Consider the following 15,762-nt stretch of genomic DNA (forward strand, 5'->3'; position numbering starts at 1 on the left):
AATTTTATTTTTTGGTAAAATAACTCCAAATAACTCCATGCATTGTAGTAGAACTCTTCTAGTTACATATGCAAAAGAAAAATTTTATGAAAGTGTCATAGTTTGCTAATGGGGGCGCCGGCGCGCCGCCCCCAAATGGGCAAAATGTGACCACCTAATGGCAGCCGTGACAGGGTAACATTACCGGTTTGGAAATTAAGTTGAAATTACCATATATAAGACTCTGTAGAGTCTGAAACATGATGAAAAAAACATTAATAGGTGTATCAAACATAAAATGTTATTTAGGTACCTATGGTAATTTTAACTTAATTTCCCGGCCGGTCAATGTTACCCCGTCACGGCTGCCATAAGGTGGTCAAAGTTACCCCATTGGGGGGCAGCGCCCCCCATTTTCCAACTTTGACACTTTTCTAAAATTTGTTTTTTGCATATGTAACTAGAAGAGTTCTACTACAATGCATCAAAACCTGGAGTTATTTTACCAAAAAATAAAAAAATTAGAGGGGGTACTCCGACAGGCTTTAAATAATAGCTCTTTTTCGTGGGTCATATTTTTAATTTTTTAACCTATTAGATATGCAAACTTTTTAAATCTCTTTATTGTGTTACGTAGCCTCAGTATTGGGCCTTTGATGGCCATTGACAAAATTTTTCTATGTCGAATCGTTTTTGAGTTGTGGGGGTATTTGTTAAAAAAACGAAAAGTGGTCAAAGTTACCCCGCCGGTCAAAGTAACCCCATTTTACGGTACATGCATGACAAGAAATTTGGACAGAAGCTGTTGTGTGAATTTGACCAAAATGCCTGTTCAGGCACAGGCTGTGATCTTGCCAATTTCAACTGTTCCCAATCACTTCCTATAGCCCCATCCAATTTTTTTAATGAAATGTGTTAATATCATATACCTGCAAATTTAGGAAAATTCTGGCCATATTTATTAAGTATTTATTAAATTTGTTCAAATTTGATTAGTACCTATATTATATATACTGAAAGCCACTCAGAGGAAATCTGCTTTCATTATTTGTGGCACAACTTTTAAAGAAATTGATGGAGATGAAAATTTTCCAACAGTGAGGGACTGAGGGTGAGCCACTCTCTACTGCACTTGCACATGTTCTATAATTTTGAGTCTTGCTAGCTAGTTTGCTTGCCACATAGCAAGCAAAATTAGACAAAATTTAAATTGCTTTTCTGCTAGAAAAAACCTGTGATTACAAATATTCTTTGATTACATGATGCATTGAAAAAAATATTGCCCTATAGGGTTCATTCTATTTTTTTGATTGTCAGATTTTTTGTGGGTAAAGAAAGCATGACAAAATCTTGGTCTACTTCAGGAGGCAAATTTTCAACCTGTTACAAAAGTCTGATGACTTAGCTTCCATTCTTTGTTACTTGACTCTGGGCTTTGTCTTGTCTTGTAATCATTGATTTTATTAATTTCTAAGTTGTGTTTCTAATTTTTTTTAGAATATAGAAATAACTATTTTTTCTATTTTTTAGAATAAAAAAAAACATCAAGTGCATACCATGTCATTTATAGTCATTAACTATAAGCTTGAACTCATGAGCCAAGCTTTAAATGATTGCAAGAAAGTTGGTATTCTTGCACCAACCTGCAACTTTGATCAACAGGGTAATTAAGGTTCTCTTTATCCTAGTATGGAATCTGTCTCTTATACACATCTAGATGTGTATAAGAGACAGTGCTAACGCTGCTTCCTTCGAGCCAGCTTCAGCGGGCTGGACATCTGAGACCTTCCGCCCCTTGTGGGTGATGAATAATTGAGACCTTCCACCTTTATGGTGATGTTCATCTTGACTTTCGGTGCGAGATAGCTTAATAGCTGAAGCGCTAGTAAACATTTGGACACTAAACTAACTAACTAACTAACCGAGATTATCAAACCGAGAGGTTCGGACTGGCCTGTCTGGTTGCCTGTAGTTCGTTCACATTTTTCACGAACCAGGCAGCAAGAACACCATTCCTCTAGTCTTACCTCACGCCCCAACGTAGGCACGCAGCTAATAGGATTGGCATGAATCCTGCTATGAATCGGACATATATCAGCCTACTTGCAATTAATCTAGCATTTTTCAAATAGGCGATCTCTGCAACTATGACCACAATGTGCTCTGATATCCCTCGTATGCGCCAACGGAAGGCAGCCTGCATCCACGCCAGTTCTGACAGGAACTCAAAAACATAACACGTCTGCCGGTGGCTGAGCACTCCACGTTATTACTGAGACGCTCCCCATACTAGTTAAGAACCGCCATTTCAGTCTATGAATAATGTCTAGGCAATCTGATCAAATGGTCACTTTCACGGTCACTGCCGTAGCTTCTATAGCCCAATTATGGGCGGTTGAAACAATAATAGTGTTGGAGTACCTCCTAACTCTGAATGCGAAAGAATGTGAGTTGCACTGATCGTGCGCATGAAAAAAGTAGATATCATGAATAGCGCAAGAATTTCACCTGTTTCAAAATTCGCATGCGATTACGTAAACGCGTATTAACAGAATAACACGAATGAAGTGAGAGTTTTGGGGTTAGGATTATTTATTCAGGGGAAAATATTTGATGCAACATTTGCATCGCGTGGAAGGTGAAAGAGTCAGAGACTCGGAGATTTCAAGCCAGAGGACTCGAACTTGTCAAAGAGACGGGTCGCTGATCGGTGCGTGGTGCCGGTGTACTTTTGAGGAGAGTGTCAATTTGTCGTTACGGTGAGTTTAATGCAACGTTGTTGGCAAGATAGACTGTGAAATAATTTCCATGCAATTTTACGAGATGTCTTAGTTTGATGGTAGACTTTTTTATTCAGCTTTCTCGAGATTTGAGACTTACATCAGTATTGTTGGCTTTGTTGCCGAATGCCGGCCGATGTTGCGTCAGCTATTTGAAACTTTCATTGTGGGATTCGATAAAACACTTTGAACCAGAAACAATGAATGGAGGCGCGTTCACAGAAGTTCCCTGACCCAGTTGTAACAGGCTAAGCTGCCAACTTTCTGACAGACTGACCCCCAAAACATATTTCTGGCACAGAATCATTTTCGAGCTCCAGAAAGTTAGAAACCTGGGTTAAATGTATGAGCACAAGCCATAAAGCAAGAAAATACTTGTGAAAGGTAAAATTTCAGTGAAATGACAAATGCTAGGGGGGTATTATTGCAGATTAACTACATCCAAAAAAAAGGGTGGTTTTTTTTTTGAATTATATGTTTTTTGGGGTGTAGATTACGAATCTGAAATCCATTTATTTTGTTTATTTGTTTACATTACGATGTTTATGTTTTTTCTGCAAGATATTTTTGGCGGAAACGGTAAAGCAATGCGGATTGCGGAAGTTGAAAATTTTATGAAATGACATGTTTGCAAAGTGCAAACCACGATTTTTAATCAAACAAAAATTTATGACATTCGAGCCGCGAGATTTCATACCTACTGAAATTATATGATATTAGAGCCGCGAGATTTCATACCTACTGAAATTATATGATATTAGAGCCGCGATATTTCAGACAAAAATAGGACTTTTCCAGACTAGTCTTTATCTACTTGAAGTTATACTGAAGTTATAATGGAAATTGCAAGGTTGCATAGATGCCACTTGAAGGTGGGGCTGAGTAGAAGAGCATCTGAGAATGATTTCGATTTTTTAACTTGGAATTATTGTATTATAGTCTGTCAAATTCAACATTTTACCACTGCTGGATCAGGTGCAAGAGGATTATGTAGTTTTCCACAAAACTTCTTGTTCTATTAGAAAAAATTAGTTGTTTCAAATATAAATGAATTGTGAATTTATCTCCCATGAACATGTTCTTAAACTATAATTAGAGATTGCATATTTTTTTGCAGTTTGAAGTATCAATAAATATGTCTCCCAAAGATGCTATTTTCCACTCTTGGCTTATTAATATTACCCTATTGATGATAAAAATTGTATTATTTTATTATGTTAATAATGGTCTCTTTTCTAACCTTTTTTTAGATACCTAGTTTATGATAGTTATATAATTATCAGAATAGTGTGAAGAAACTAGACAATTCTTTGTAAGTTCAGCCTTTGTTTCAAAATTAGTGTGGGCTTTATGTTAGTGAATAATTTAAATAGAAGGATTTTCATAAGACATGCCCACTAATTTCTGAATCCTGCTGACAGCTTTTATAGAGCATACTTTGAGCCAAATAATTATTGAACCCTTTCAAAAGAAAAGCTTGAATGAATTTTAGACAAAAGTTCTTGAGATATATTATTGATGAAATAATTTTTTGTGTTCTCTACTGGATATTAATATTATTTTACCCATTTTGCTTTTAAAATGATTGTAATGTTTCTTTTTATTCTGAATTAATTTTTTTATTTTTGATTAATGCTTCAGATGCTGCTGAAGGAAGTGAGGTCAACTTTTGTGGAGTACTTCCAGAAGAAGCACGCACATGTGTACGTCCACAGCTCTCCAACCATCCCTCACGATGACCCTACTCTCCTCTTTGCCAATGCTGGCATGAATCAATTCAAGCCAATATTCCTCGGCAATGTGGATCCAAGCAGTGACATGGCAAGATTAAAGCGCGCTGTGAACTCACAAAAGTGCATCAGAGCTGGTGGCAAACACAATGACTTGGATGATGTAGGCAAGGATCTATATCATCACACATTCTTTGAGATGTTGGGAAACTGGTCCTTTGGTGACTATTTCAAGGATGAGATTTGCTCATGGTCCTGGGATTTGCTCACCAACGTGTACAAATTACCAAAGGATCGTTTGTATGTGACTTATTTTGGTGGCGAACCTTCCCAGCAGTTGGAGCCTGACCTTGAGTGCCGGCAGAAGTGGCTGGATCTTGGTGTTCCTGCTGAGCATATCCTGCCAGGAAGTATGAAGGATAATTTCTGGGAGATGGGAGATACTGGCCCATGTGGTCCGTGTTCAGAAATTCATTTTGACAGAATTGGAGGAAGGGACGCTTCTTCATTAGTAAACCAAGACGACCCTGACGTTCTGGAAATCTGGAATCTTGTCTTCATTCAGTTCAACAGGGAATCGAATGGACAACTGAAGAGCCTTCCTAAGAAGCACATTGACTGTGGTCTTGGCCTCGAACGTCTGGCTTCAATTATGCAAGATAAGCGCTCCAATTACGATACTGACGCCTTCTTGCCAATCTTTGTGAAAATTCAAGAGCTGACGGGAGCGCGCCCGTACACTGGTATGATTGGTAAGGCTGACAGTGACTGCGTGGACATGGCTTACCGTGTGCTCGCTGACCACGCCAGAACCTTGACTGTTGCTCTGTCTGATGGAGGAATGCCCGACAACGTTGGAAGAGGATACGTTTTGCGACGCATCTTACGGCGCGCAGTGCGTTTCGCGTCTGAGAAGCTTGGAGCTAAACCCGGTGTATTCGCAGAGCTCGTCGACGTTGTGGTTGATCTGCTCCAAGACGCCTTCCCGGAGCTTGCCAAAGATTCTAGCTACGTGAAGGATGTCATAAATGAAGAGGAGCGTCAATTTTTGAAGACTTTAGAGCGAGGACGCAAACTTCTTCACCGAACTGTTGGCAAGCTAGGAGTCTCCAAGCTTATTCCCGGTGACGTGGCGTGGCGTCTTTACGACACCTACGGCTTCCCAGTGGACCTAACTCAACTCATGGCAGAAGAGAATGATCTCAACGTGGACATGGATGCCTTCGAGACATGCAAAAAAGAGGCACAGGAACGGTCGAGAGGGGAAGCCAAGGACCGGGACGATTCATACAGACTAGACGTCCATGCCATAGAGGAACTCAAGTCACGGGGCATTCCATTCACTGACGATTCCCAAAAATATGATTATAAAGCTGGCAACTCTCCAGATGCCGACTACTCGTTTGGCTCGTGTCTGGGTAAAATTGTAGCTATTCGCATGAACGGCCATTTCGTCGAAGAGGTTAAATCCGGTGATCGTTGTGGAATAGTCACCGACCGGACCTGCTTTTATGCTGAAAGTGGTGGACAGCTCTCAGATGAAGGCTTTATGGTGAAAAATGACGACGACTCGACTGAATTCAAAGTCGAAAATGCTGAAATTAAAGGAGGCTTTGTTTGTCACGTGGGAGTTGTTGAGGGCACTCTGAAAATTGGTGACGAAGTAGCAATAACTTTTGACGGTGTGAGAAGAAAGTTACTAATGAATAACCACACTGGAACTCACATCCTGAACTTTGCTTTGAGACAAGTTCTCTCGGCCGACGCAGATCAGAAGGGTTCACTGGTGGCTCCTGATCGTTTGAGATTCGATTTTAGTAGCAAAGGAGCAATGACCGTCGAGCAGGTGAAGCGAGCTGAACAGATCGCCGTCGAAATGGTCAAGTCCAACAGCCAGGTTTATGCCAAGACATCTTCATTAGCTGTTGCCAAGAGCATCGTGGGGCTCCGGGCTGTGTTTGGGGAGGTGTACCCTGACCCTGTTCGAGTTGTGTCGGTAGGCATTCCAGTAGAAGATCTGGAGAAGGACCCGCAGAGTCCGGCTGGCAATAAGACCAGTATTGAATTTTGTGGCGGCACTCATCTTCTGCGTTCCGGACACGTTGGCCACTTTGTTATTGCTGTTGAAGAAGCCATCGCCAAAGGAATAAGGAGAATCGTTGCTCTCACCGGCCCCGAAGCTCAAAAAGCCATTAACCGAGGTGCGCTCTTGCAAAATAAAGTAAACCAACTAACACAAACTCTGTCTAATGACAGCTTGTCATATAAAGAATCGGTGAAGCTCATTACTGATTTAATGGAGGACATCAACCAAGCTCAAATTCAGTACTGGCTACGCGATGAGCTCAGAAACGCGCTTGATTCTGCCAAGAAAGTGTTGGGAGATGCCGACCGTGCCCGCAAGATGGCGGTCTCTAAGGACGCGATTCGTTTCGTAAAGGAGCTAAAAGCCGCCAATCCTGACGTGCCTTATGTGGTGGTGGAGCTGAAAGCGTTTGCTCAAAATAAAGTACTGAACGACGCTCTGAAGGAAGTTAAGAATGGGCCTCCAAGCCTCTTCATAAGTGCTGATGAGGATACCGGAAAAATTTTGGCCATGGCTGCAGTGCCTAAAGATGTTGTCCAGAAAGGTCTGGCTGCCGATCAGTGGGTGAAGAATCTAACGGAGCTGCTGGACGGTAAGGGAGGTGGCAGAGCAGAGAATGCCCAGTTGAGCGGCACCAATACGTCGGCATTACATAAGGCTTTGCGACTTTCGCACGAGTTTGCTCAACAAAAGTTAAGCTGTCCACCCGTTCATCTCAAAACGGATGAGCTTCTTACAACGTCGGCTACAAATGTTTTAGAAAAACCACCGAAGTGTTGCCAAAAACGGGAAGAGACGAAAGTGGCAGTGAAGACCCAAGCGGCGACTGATACTAAGTATGATTTGGTACTGCATGGTGCTGACAATATTCAGGCCATTTTTGTTGCACTTGCCGCGGGCTTCTCAGGAAAGACCTTGACGTTTGCTGACAACTCGGCGAAGAGAGTGAGCTTAGTGACGTCCGAAGGCAGGCTGGAAGGCGCGCTCGCTTCGGCTTCTTTCGTAGCGCCAGCCGACATGTGTGGGAAGGATCCCGTGCACAAAGCCCAGGTCTGACTTTACTTCCAACAGTTACAATATCATAATAGTGTCGTTTACTCCATTATGATAAGTATTTCAAATAATTTTCTCCATCACCGTTCCTTGAAGATTTTGCTTGAGGTGTTCCCCTGCTTAAAAAAACATTAAAATCTGCAATCGTTTTCATTGAAAGGCTGGACATGTATTTAGATAGGTTGGAATCTAAGATTTTTCCAGCTATCTTCATACATTTTAGTATCCAGCTTATTTTAATATGGTTAACTGCTGAAATGCCCAATACTGTCGGGCCACTTTCTTATAATGTAATCTAGTGGACTTGGCCATCTCAATTGTTCAACATTTTTATTGTGTCGATATTGGTTAGAACTGCAAGAACGAAAAATATTGCCCCTTTGAACAGCTTTCATGACTGGTGGGCTCTCTTTTGCGTAAAATTACCCACAAATTTTGATGACAAGTCTCCAAATTTACATTGCAATGACTTTCATTGCAGGTGTTGTCGTGGATGATCACTGCTGAGTCGGAACTGCTGCCTCTACTTGCGGCTGGCAAGCTCGTCAGTCAGCCAAAGCCAGGTTGGTTCACCGTGCATATGTATTTTAAAGACCAAATTTATAACTGCATCAACGGCTGAAATGTATCATTTTCTCTCCGCATTTTCTTATGTTTCATGACGTATAAATATTCAAAGTTTTACATTTGCTATTGTTTGCTGCATTTTCATTATAAAAATTCAATGCTTTAGGATGGTAAATTTTTTTTTGTGCCATTATCGATTAATTCATGAAATATGGGGATTTTGTTGCCTCATATTTTAGACATATTTTTTGGAAAATTTTGATTTATACCTACTTACGGTTCTGTCGCGTAATTTCTTTGCAACGTTTCTATGTCTTTGTTGCTGCAAGTAGTTAAAGTTGAATTTCATTGCTGAGCAGGCGCTGGAGCCGCCGCCCAGCAGATGCTGGAGCGCTTGAACCGCTACCTACGCGACCACACCTTCTTGGTAGGCGAACGCCTGTCGATGGCTGATGTGAGCGTCTTCGCGTCTTTGTTGAACGCTTACCGCGACCAGCGCCTGAGACCTTCCATGGACAAGCTCACGAGCCTGACACGCTGGTTCAACACCGTCCTTCATCAGCCTCCTGTGCAGACTTGTCTCAGCTGCATGAACATGACGCTTTAATGGTCGTCAGTGAGGCTTTTAGCTTGGAAGGTCGATGACTGAACTTTTTGCTGTCATGGTTGTTGAGGCTAAAGTGTGTTGTAGGATAAGTGAGTAAAATCTGTTCCACCTTTTACACATGTTGTTGGTTCAACCTAAGAATTGAATTGTTTTATTAACTTGGAGTTGCATCCGTTCCGACATCCACGCGCATTGATTGTTACTACTTGTCTGAAAGAAAATTGATTTTCAAAAATTGTAGAAAAGTTGATGAAATTTGAATACGTGGAATTTTCACTTGGCTTCAATTACGCGTGGGCGGCGGAATGGCTGATTGTCGACTATGGGAGCGATGTTCTTTCGAAGAACTTGCTATGTCGAATTACCTTTTTGGATTGAGTAAAAAATTTTGACATCAGCCTCGCATCATTTCTCCGAATAGTTTTAGATATTGTGTTCGACCGGCTACGTATAAGTCGTAAATTCATCATGACCATTGATTAGAAATAGGGAACAATCTTGAGGTCATGACCCGCATGCTGGCTTCACTACTTGCTTTGAGGATTTTAGAGTCAATGATTGGATCGACATACTTCAACGCTTGGTGAACAAAAAACGACGTAGTTTGATTTAAAGTCTAGCTTTAATCATGTGATCCAGAGCATTAAAATGAATGAATATTAGTCTATTTTCTCAATAAATGAATTTGTTCTTCACTTCCATAAATCAACTTGAGACACGATATTCATATCAGCCAGTCGTACCAGGGACACAAGACGCCGCTCGTCGTGTTCGTTTGACCAAAATTTGCTCTGATGCTCTCCACTGCCGCCTTCCGAGCTTTTGCCTGAAAAAATACGAAACCTTGAAGATGCAGGAAAATCTTATTTGAAATGCATTTTGAATGCGCGTTCCTTATATTATACAGCATTATCATCGCGGCCGGTTCGAGCTTCCACAATATAAAAAAAATACTTTCCCTGTTTTTCAATGCAAATTGAGCTTTGATGTGTCCAAGTTTGGTGCGATACGTTGCACGGACACCCATACCGTGTTGAATAATTCTGAGATACACTTCAAGTTCAGTGCTGGAGTAGGAGCATGAGCACCGCTAGTATTTTGAGGGAATCGAAGTAATTTGACGCGACTCAAATCAACATCGTTGATCAGACAAAACTGATCAAATGAATAATAAATGAATAATGAATTGATCAAATGAATAATAAATGAATAATGAATTGATCAAATGAATAATACTATAATAAACTGTAAAAGAAGATGAATAGTTTATTTGAGTGTAATGAAACTAAAGGAAATATTACAACTTTCAGCCAACGGTCAATAATTAAGGTCTACAGACCGGGTTGCGGGGACCGATGATGTCCTTGAAGCGATGCAGAAATTCGCTTCTCGTCTCTTCAGGGCGACTGGACTTCAGATGCAAGGAGACCGCAGGGCCCGACAACAATGATTGCATTTCATCCTGGAGTAACACGTCAGTGCATTCAGAGGACACTTTCAGCCACGTCAATAGCTCCACAACAAAGTTCTTAATCTGCTATGCGATTAATATGTTCATCATTTAATGAAGGTCCGCTCGAAATTTTATTTTATTGCTATGCCTACCACATATAGCAGGTACAAATTTTGACCATTAGTACCAAAAATTATCTGAATTTGGTAGACCAGGTTATGTTGCAGAATGTGAACCTTTTCCATGCTGAAAGACATTCACACTAGGTGGCCAATAAATTTCACTTTTTACATATTGTAAAATGATCTGGTTAAAAAAGGCAATATTTCAAAAGCATGCAAATGTAAAATTTTTATGTTATGTCCGAAATATGCAATAGACCAATAATTTCCAATGAATCCAGTTCAGTAACTTACCATTAGCGTCAAGAGAAGCTCACCATTTGTTGCGGCGTAGGCGGCGTTCTCGGGAGTAGTGTGGCTGTGGCGTATCGCCAAGCATCGATGTAGTTGAGACGCACGAGCTCGGCTCTCGCAGGGGTGCAGTCGTGGTGCTGGTGGAGGCTCCTCCACAGCGACCCCAGCGCCCCTGCATCCACAAGTTGATTTAGGGGCTATTCTGCAGCTACAGTTAGACGTACTTGAGCGTTGTCAAGAAATGAGACTCGATAATAGCAATTAATCATAAAGTTTCTGTACACATAATCGAGCCAAACGCCCGTTAGAGAGTTGAAAAAAGGTGCTTCACTAAAACAAAGAGAAATATCATTTAATAAATCAACGCAAACAATGAGTAGATTTTTTCCTCTTAAAGATTTGACTCACTGTCTTTCAAGACGTGAGGTAGAACAAGGCAGCTCAGTTCTGTGAGAGGCTCAGACGTTGAACAAATGCCGTCTACGGTGTCTTTGAAGAAAAATGCCAATTCCTGCGATGCAAGAGTTTGTTGATGCAATTGTTTTATGGGATCGACACAAACCTGCTTAGTCATTCAATAGAGGACGATGCTACCGTGATCCTTAATTAATACGATGGTTTACATTACAGAATAATGTCAGTTTATGCACTCTATGTAGTATCTGGACCCTTTTTGTCATTCATTCTAGACTAGTGTCTCCCAGAGCTCAATCAACGAAGAATGATCCATTAGATTTCACTTCAACATTGTATTGATAAATGTTGAGTTAAGTTAACTACATGTCGCTTGTTTGTCCGGAGTAAATTAAAGCTTGCACTCAAATCAAATAAGTGATGAATTCCTTACACGACAAAAAACCCTCTTTACAATCAATATTGTCTTATTAAATGTTGACTTAAGTTAACTACATGTCGCTGGTTTGCCCGGAGTAAATTAAAGCTTGCACTCAAATCATGAATTCCTTACATGAAAAAAAACCTTTATAATACAGAATTGCTTTCTCCAGTGAATGAATACCCGCTATTATCATTATTTTTCACTGCGTTGAGTGGGAGAACTAACCCTGCCAGCAGCTTCACGACTGTCCGAGCCGTGTGCTGCGTTGCGCTGCTTGTCGGTGCCGAAGAGAGCCCTCACCGACCCCGGGGCGGAGCGGCGCGCTTCGTTGGAGTCTGTGGGTCCCAGGGCCTCTCGCCACACCTTGATGGCATCTGGCCCCACGAGGCGCATGGCCAGGATTGGGCCACTCGTCACGTATGAGACGAGGTCTCTGTTGGTTTGACAAGTTTAGATAACATTTTTCGTGCTGGAATTATGTCCAAAGCATCTACCTTGTTGGATATGAAGAATTTTAAGCACTAACACAGCTCAATTCAGTGTTGAAGTTACGTCCAAAACGTCTCCCATGCACTTACTCGAAGAATGTTCGCTGGCTGTGTTCAGCATAGAAGAGACGTGCCATGCTAGGCTGGAGTGCGACCAGGCGCATGTCAGCGATGCGCAGAGTAGCGATCTCCTCGATCCTGCTGATGACTTCACCAGCACGCTGCATCGCGTCAGGCTTGATCATCACGAACGTGCTGTTGGAAAAACATTTCAAAACTTTCTTTTAAACGCGAAGCATCCGGTGAACGATGCTCAGATACAGGAATGAAATAATTCCACGATACAAACACATTTCAGCGTTTTAAATACTTTTTCTCGTTATAGGCGCTAATTGTGTGCTGAACATAGCAGCCTTTTACTCCTCGTGTTCCTAGAATAGTTAGGAATGTGAGGTTGAAACGTTCTTAAATTCAAATGTGTGGTGTTTCCAAGATACAGTCATGCAATTATAGCCCTCATTTGAAAATTTTACTCTTTCATAATCCAGGAGTGTCCCGTGGAAACTATCTTCTATTTACTAGTTCTCAAGAGCTTCCGAAGATGTCATTACAATAAACACAAAACATTTCTAATAAAATCAAGAACGGGAATGCATAGCTTATGGAAAATTATCGAATCTGGTGACTGCCGCATAGTTAATACGCTGTTTAATCACTACGTCGCTGATAGGGGCAAAGCTCTAAAGTTTTCCTCAAAGAGACATAAATGGCTCTGTAAAACAACACATTTGTGCCCGACTTTAGCATCCTTGAATTTATTGTGATATTATATTTTTGTTCTTGAAACAGCAAAACTCGGTAAAAGAAATTAGCATGAAATGTGAATAAGATGCACGTATATGAGAGTCCGACCTCTGTCTGTAGCAGGCGACAGCAGCAGCCGTACGGGTATCGGCAGCGGCACCGACAGTGTAGGTCTGGTCCGTGAAAGTTAGCGTCGCTCCTTCGTAGACATCCAGGGCACCGACGGCTTCTTTAGCACTCACAACGACTTGTGAATCTGACTGTACCTGGAAAAAACGATAAAAAATTCTACACGAAGCCTGGGGGCAAAAAAAACTTTAGTTTTGGTTCAGTGAAAAGGGTATTTTAGGCAGAAATCTATTCAGTGATAAATCTCTGGAGGAAGTTCATGCGTCGTAATTTGTTGAATGCAAGAAGAAATTCAAAATCAACAATACAGCATGGAGGGATAAGCAGGGTTCCATAGGATAAGATATTTCAACACTTCATTTTGTATTCGTCTGTTTCATTGACGAGGAGAGTCACTGTACAGTATTTACACAAAAAAATAACCGAATAAATATTTAGATGCATTATAAAATAGAAGCAAGCAGCTACCTTTCAACAGAGATTCACCTTCAACTCACAACTTTTGCCATTGAGTTCCCGACATTGAAGACTAACTGAAGTGCGGGCTGGTCGTCTCCATCAGTGAAAGGAACGCGTGACACTAGGAAACGCCACTCAGGCAAGGAGTCCGCGTCTTGGCAAGATGAATCTTGGTCTTTGGGAGGCGCCGTGAGGTCGTTTACTGTTGGCTGTAAACAACATCTGCATTGATGACATAGGACCAAAAACCATGTTGATGACTGATGGAATGATGTATAAGAATCAGCAACTCATTCACAAATAACTACCAAGTCGATCGTATTGTATCAAGAGGATCGATTTCACAAAATTGTGTATCTTAATGTAAAAGAAATCAAATTTTCATCTTTATTCAATAGTATGAAATCATCCGTACCACCTGCCTTAACTACGTATTAAAATGACAGATGGCATTCAGTTTGTTGGTCTCGAGACAAGAAATGTTTGAGCGAAATTTTGAGAAAATTGAGCGAACAATCATTTTCAAGGCATGATCGAAAATTGAATCACCATGTATCTGAACGAAATTTTGGGTTTTCTGCATCAACAATAATGTTAGCGTGAAAATAAGCAATTAAATATCTATTATCCTCAGAACTGCGGTCCTAAGGCGAGTAGTTATATTGTGGAACATTCGCAGGCAACGATCTGCGTATCATGACAGAGCCTTCAATCAATTACATTATCAATGCGCTTTATTCTTTTTTTTTAATCGTGCTAATAAAATTGTTATCTATCATGAATATTTAGGCCGAACTGATTTCCATCAGAAAACCATAGATGCACAGAGAACCAACGTGCAAGATCCCTTTTCTACCACCCACGTCAAATTTTCTTCATTGAGTTATCTTGTTAGAACTAGAGTCTCGCTTTTCGCATGCTAAGCGAAAGAAAAACAAACGAATAAACAAACATGATTTAGCAGAATACAGTCTTCATTTCGATCGTTTCAGCCACATCAACTCATGAAGGCCTATCAAATAACTGTTAACGTTTCGTTTTTCCATTCGGTTGCTTGCGTCTTACATTTTAAAACTCGATGCCCGTCATACAAACGAGTAAGATAGCTGAATTACTCTGCTGGCATCGTTGACGCACCGAAGTATAGAATAGAAGTGTCGGCATGGAAGAAATAGGCCCATGGCCTGTTAGGACTGGCAAACTGGTTGTAAGTGGCGTAAAGACTGGACAATGTTATGAAGTGTTTAGACTAGAAGTGTGTATTACCTCAAATGCCACAGTAAATTTTCATTAGGTACTGAGCTCTAGCGTTGCCTTGCGAATGATGGTCAAAAAGCAAGTTCTTAGTTCCCCGTGAAATAGTAACGTAAGAATAGGTGCCAGGCCGAACTTGGCCCAATATTCAGCGAAGGCTATTCTATGCCATAATGAACTAACATTATCCTTTAAGTGAGGTAATACCATCCAATAAAACACAATAATAGAGTATTTGTTCATAGAGCTAAAGAAGCTCACCGAAATGTATGGCCAGATCAGAGCTGCCAAGGCTCCCAAAATGAAGCCACTGAGCAATCGGCAATTCTTGAGGGCCATTACAGTTGCACGCTCCTCGACGGTGGTCTTCCAAATAGTCGAACTGAGGTAGGAAATTCTAGTTTATTCTCACCTTCAGGGACATTTTTGTATTCCTTATGGACACCACACGACGAAGAAATCACGCATATAAAATAATTAAACGTATACTTCAGCAATAATCAAGGCTGTTCTAAAACTGACTAACTTGAGAAAACGGACTGCTCCTTCTAACATCTCAATCAACTGTGGAGGGAAATATTTCACGTTAGTAAATCTAAATAAGTTCATAAGAAATACTAAAAATGATAACCTTTTTATATAATAATGCATGATTAATCAAAGAAGTAAGTACAGAGTGAACATACTAATCATCTAAATTATTCACGGTTAACTTAGTCTGGAATTCATAATATTTCTAACCACCGAGATAAATTGAAATCGTGATTTTAATTACGCCGAGGCTCTAGATTAGGATCCAGGATCCAGCCATCAACAAGCGAGGAAGGAATCCAATACAAGTAATAATCCAGAGGCCGCTGCAGTAATTACTGATGCTACCGAACTTGAATTGAAAGAAATAAGCTATGGGCAATGAAAAGTATCAGTCGAAGCGACGTGCAATGACTGAAGGGAAGCCGGGGGAACGTGTTGAAATCCCCTAGTAGGAAGTGAACCTACCCCCTGCGGCTGTGGCTGTTCTCGATTTTAACCAATATACAGGCACAAACCTAAAATCAGAAATGGATCAAGTTGCTCGGTGAACGTCTTCCAAGCTCTGCAAATTCAGAAGAAAAAATG

The 15,762-nt window shown here is 40.9% G+C and overlaps 2 protein-coding genes across 3 annotated transcripts; one reads left to right on the forward strand and one right to left on the reverse strand.

The window, feature by feature from the left end:
- The first annotated feature begins 2,606 nt into the window (after nucleotides 1–2,606).
- LOC108668177 (alanine--tRNA ligase, cytoplasmic) lies at nucleotides 2,607–9,199 on the forward strand. The gene is made up of 4 exons (XM_018155344.2): nucleotides 2,607–2,738; nucleotides 4,401–7,625; nucleotides 8,110–8,191; nucleotides 8,555–9,199. The coding sequence occupies exons 2-4, from the start codon at nucleotides 4,401–4,403 to the stop codon at nucleotides 8,800–8,802; spliced, it is 3,555 nt and encodes a 1,184-aa protein (XP_018010833.1). The 5' UTR covers nucleotides 2,607–2,738; the 3' UTR covers nucleotides 8,803–9,199.
- LOC108668178 (nucleoside diphosphate kinase 7) lies at nucleotides 8,944–15,205 on the reverse strand. Of its 2 annotated transcripts, none has more exons than XM_018155346.2 (9): nucleotides 15,056–15,205; nucleotides 13,428–13,598; nucleotides 12,910–13,067; nucleotides 12,088–12,252; nucleotides 11,735–11,942; nucleotides 11,080–11,182; nucleotides 10,695–10,843; nucleotides 10,142–10,264; nucleotides 8,944–9,628 (listed from the first exon to the last, which is right to left on the reverse strand). In XM_018155346.2, exons 1-9 carry the CDS (start codon nucleotides 15,065–15,067, stop codon nucleotides 9,527–9,529), a joined length of 1,191 nt encoding a protein of 396 aa, XP_018010835.1. In that variant the 5' UTR covers nucleotides 15,068–15,205; the 3' UTR covers nucleotides 8,944–9,526. The 2 variants fall into 2 exon arrangements, with proteins under 2 accessions (XP_018010835.1, XP_018010834.1); XM_018155345.2 differs by having other exon boundaries at nucleotides 14,905–15,205.
- Between the last annotated feature and the right edge of the window lie 557 nt (nucleotides 15,206–15,762).

This window comes from Hyalella azteca, unplaced genomic scaffold, assembly GCF_000764305.2.
Source record: "Hyalella azteca isolate HAZT.00-mixed unplaced genomic scaffold, Hazt_2.0.2 contig7396, whole genome shotgun sequence".
Lineage (NCBI taxonomy): Eukaryota > Metazoa > Arthropoda > Malacostraca > Amphipoda > Hyalellidae > Hyalella > Hyalella azteca.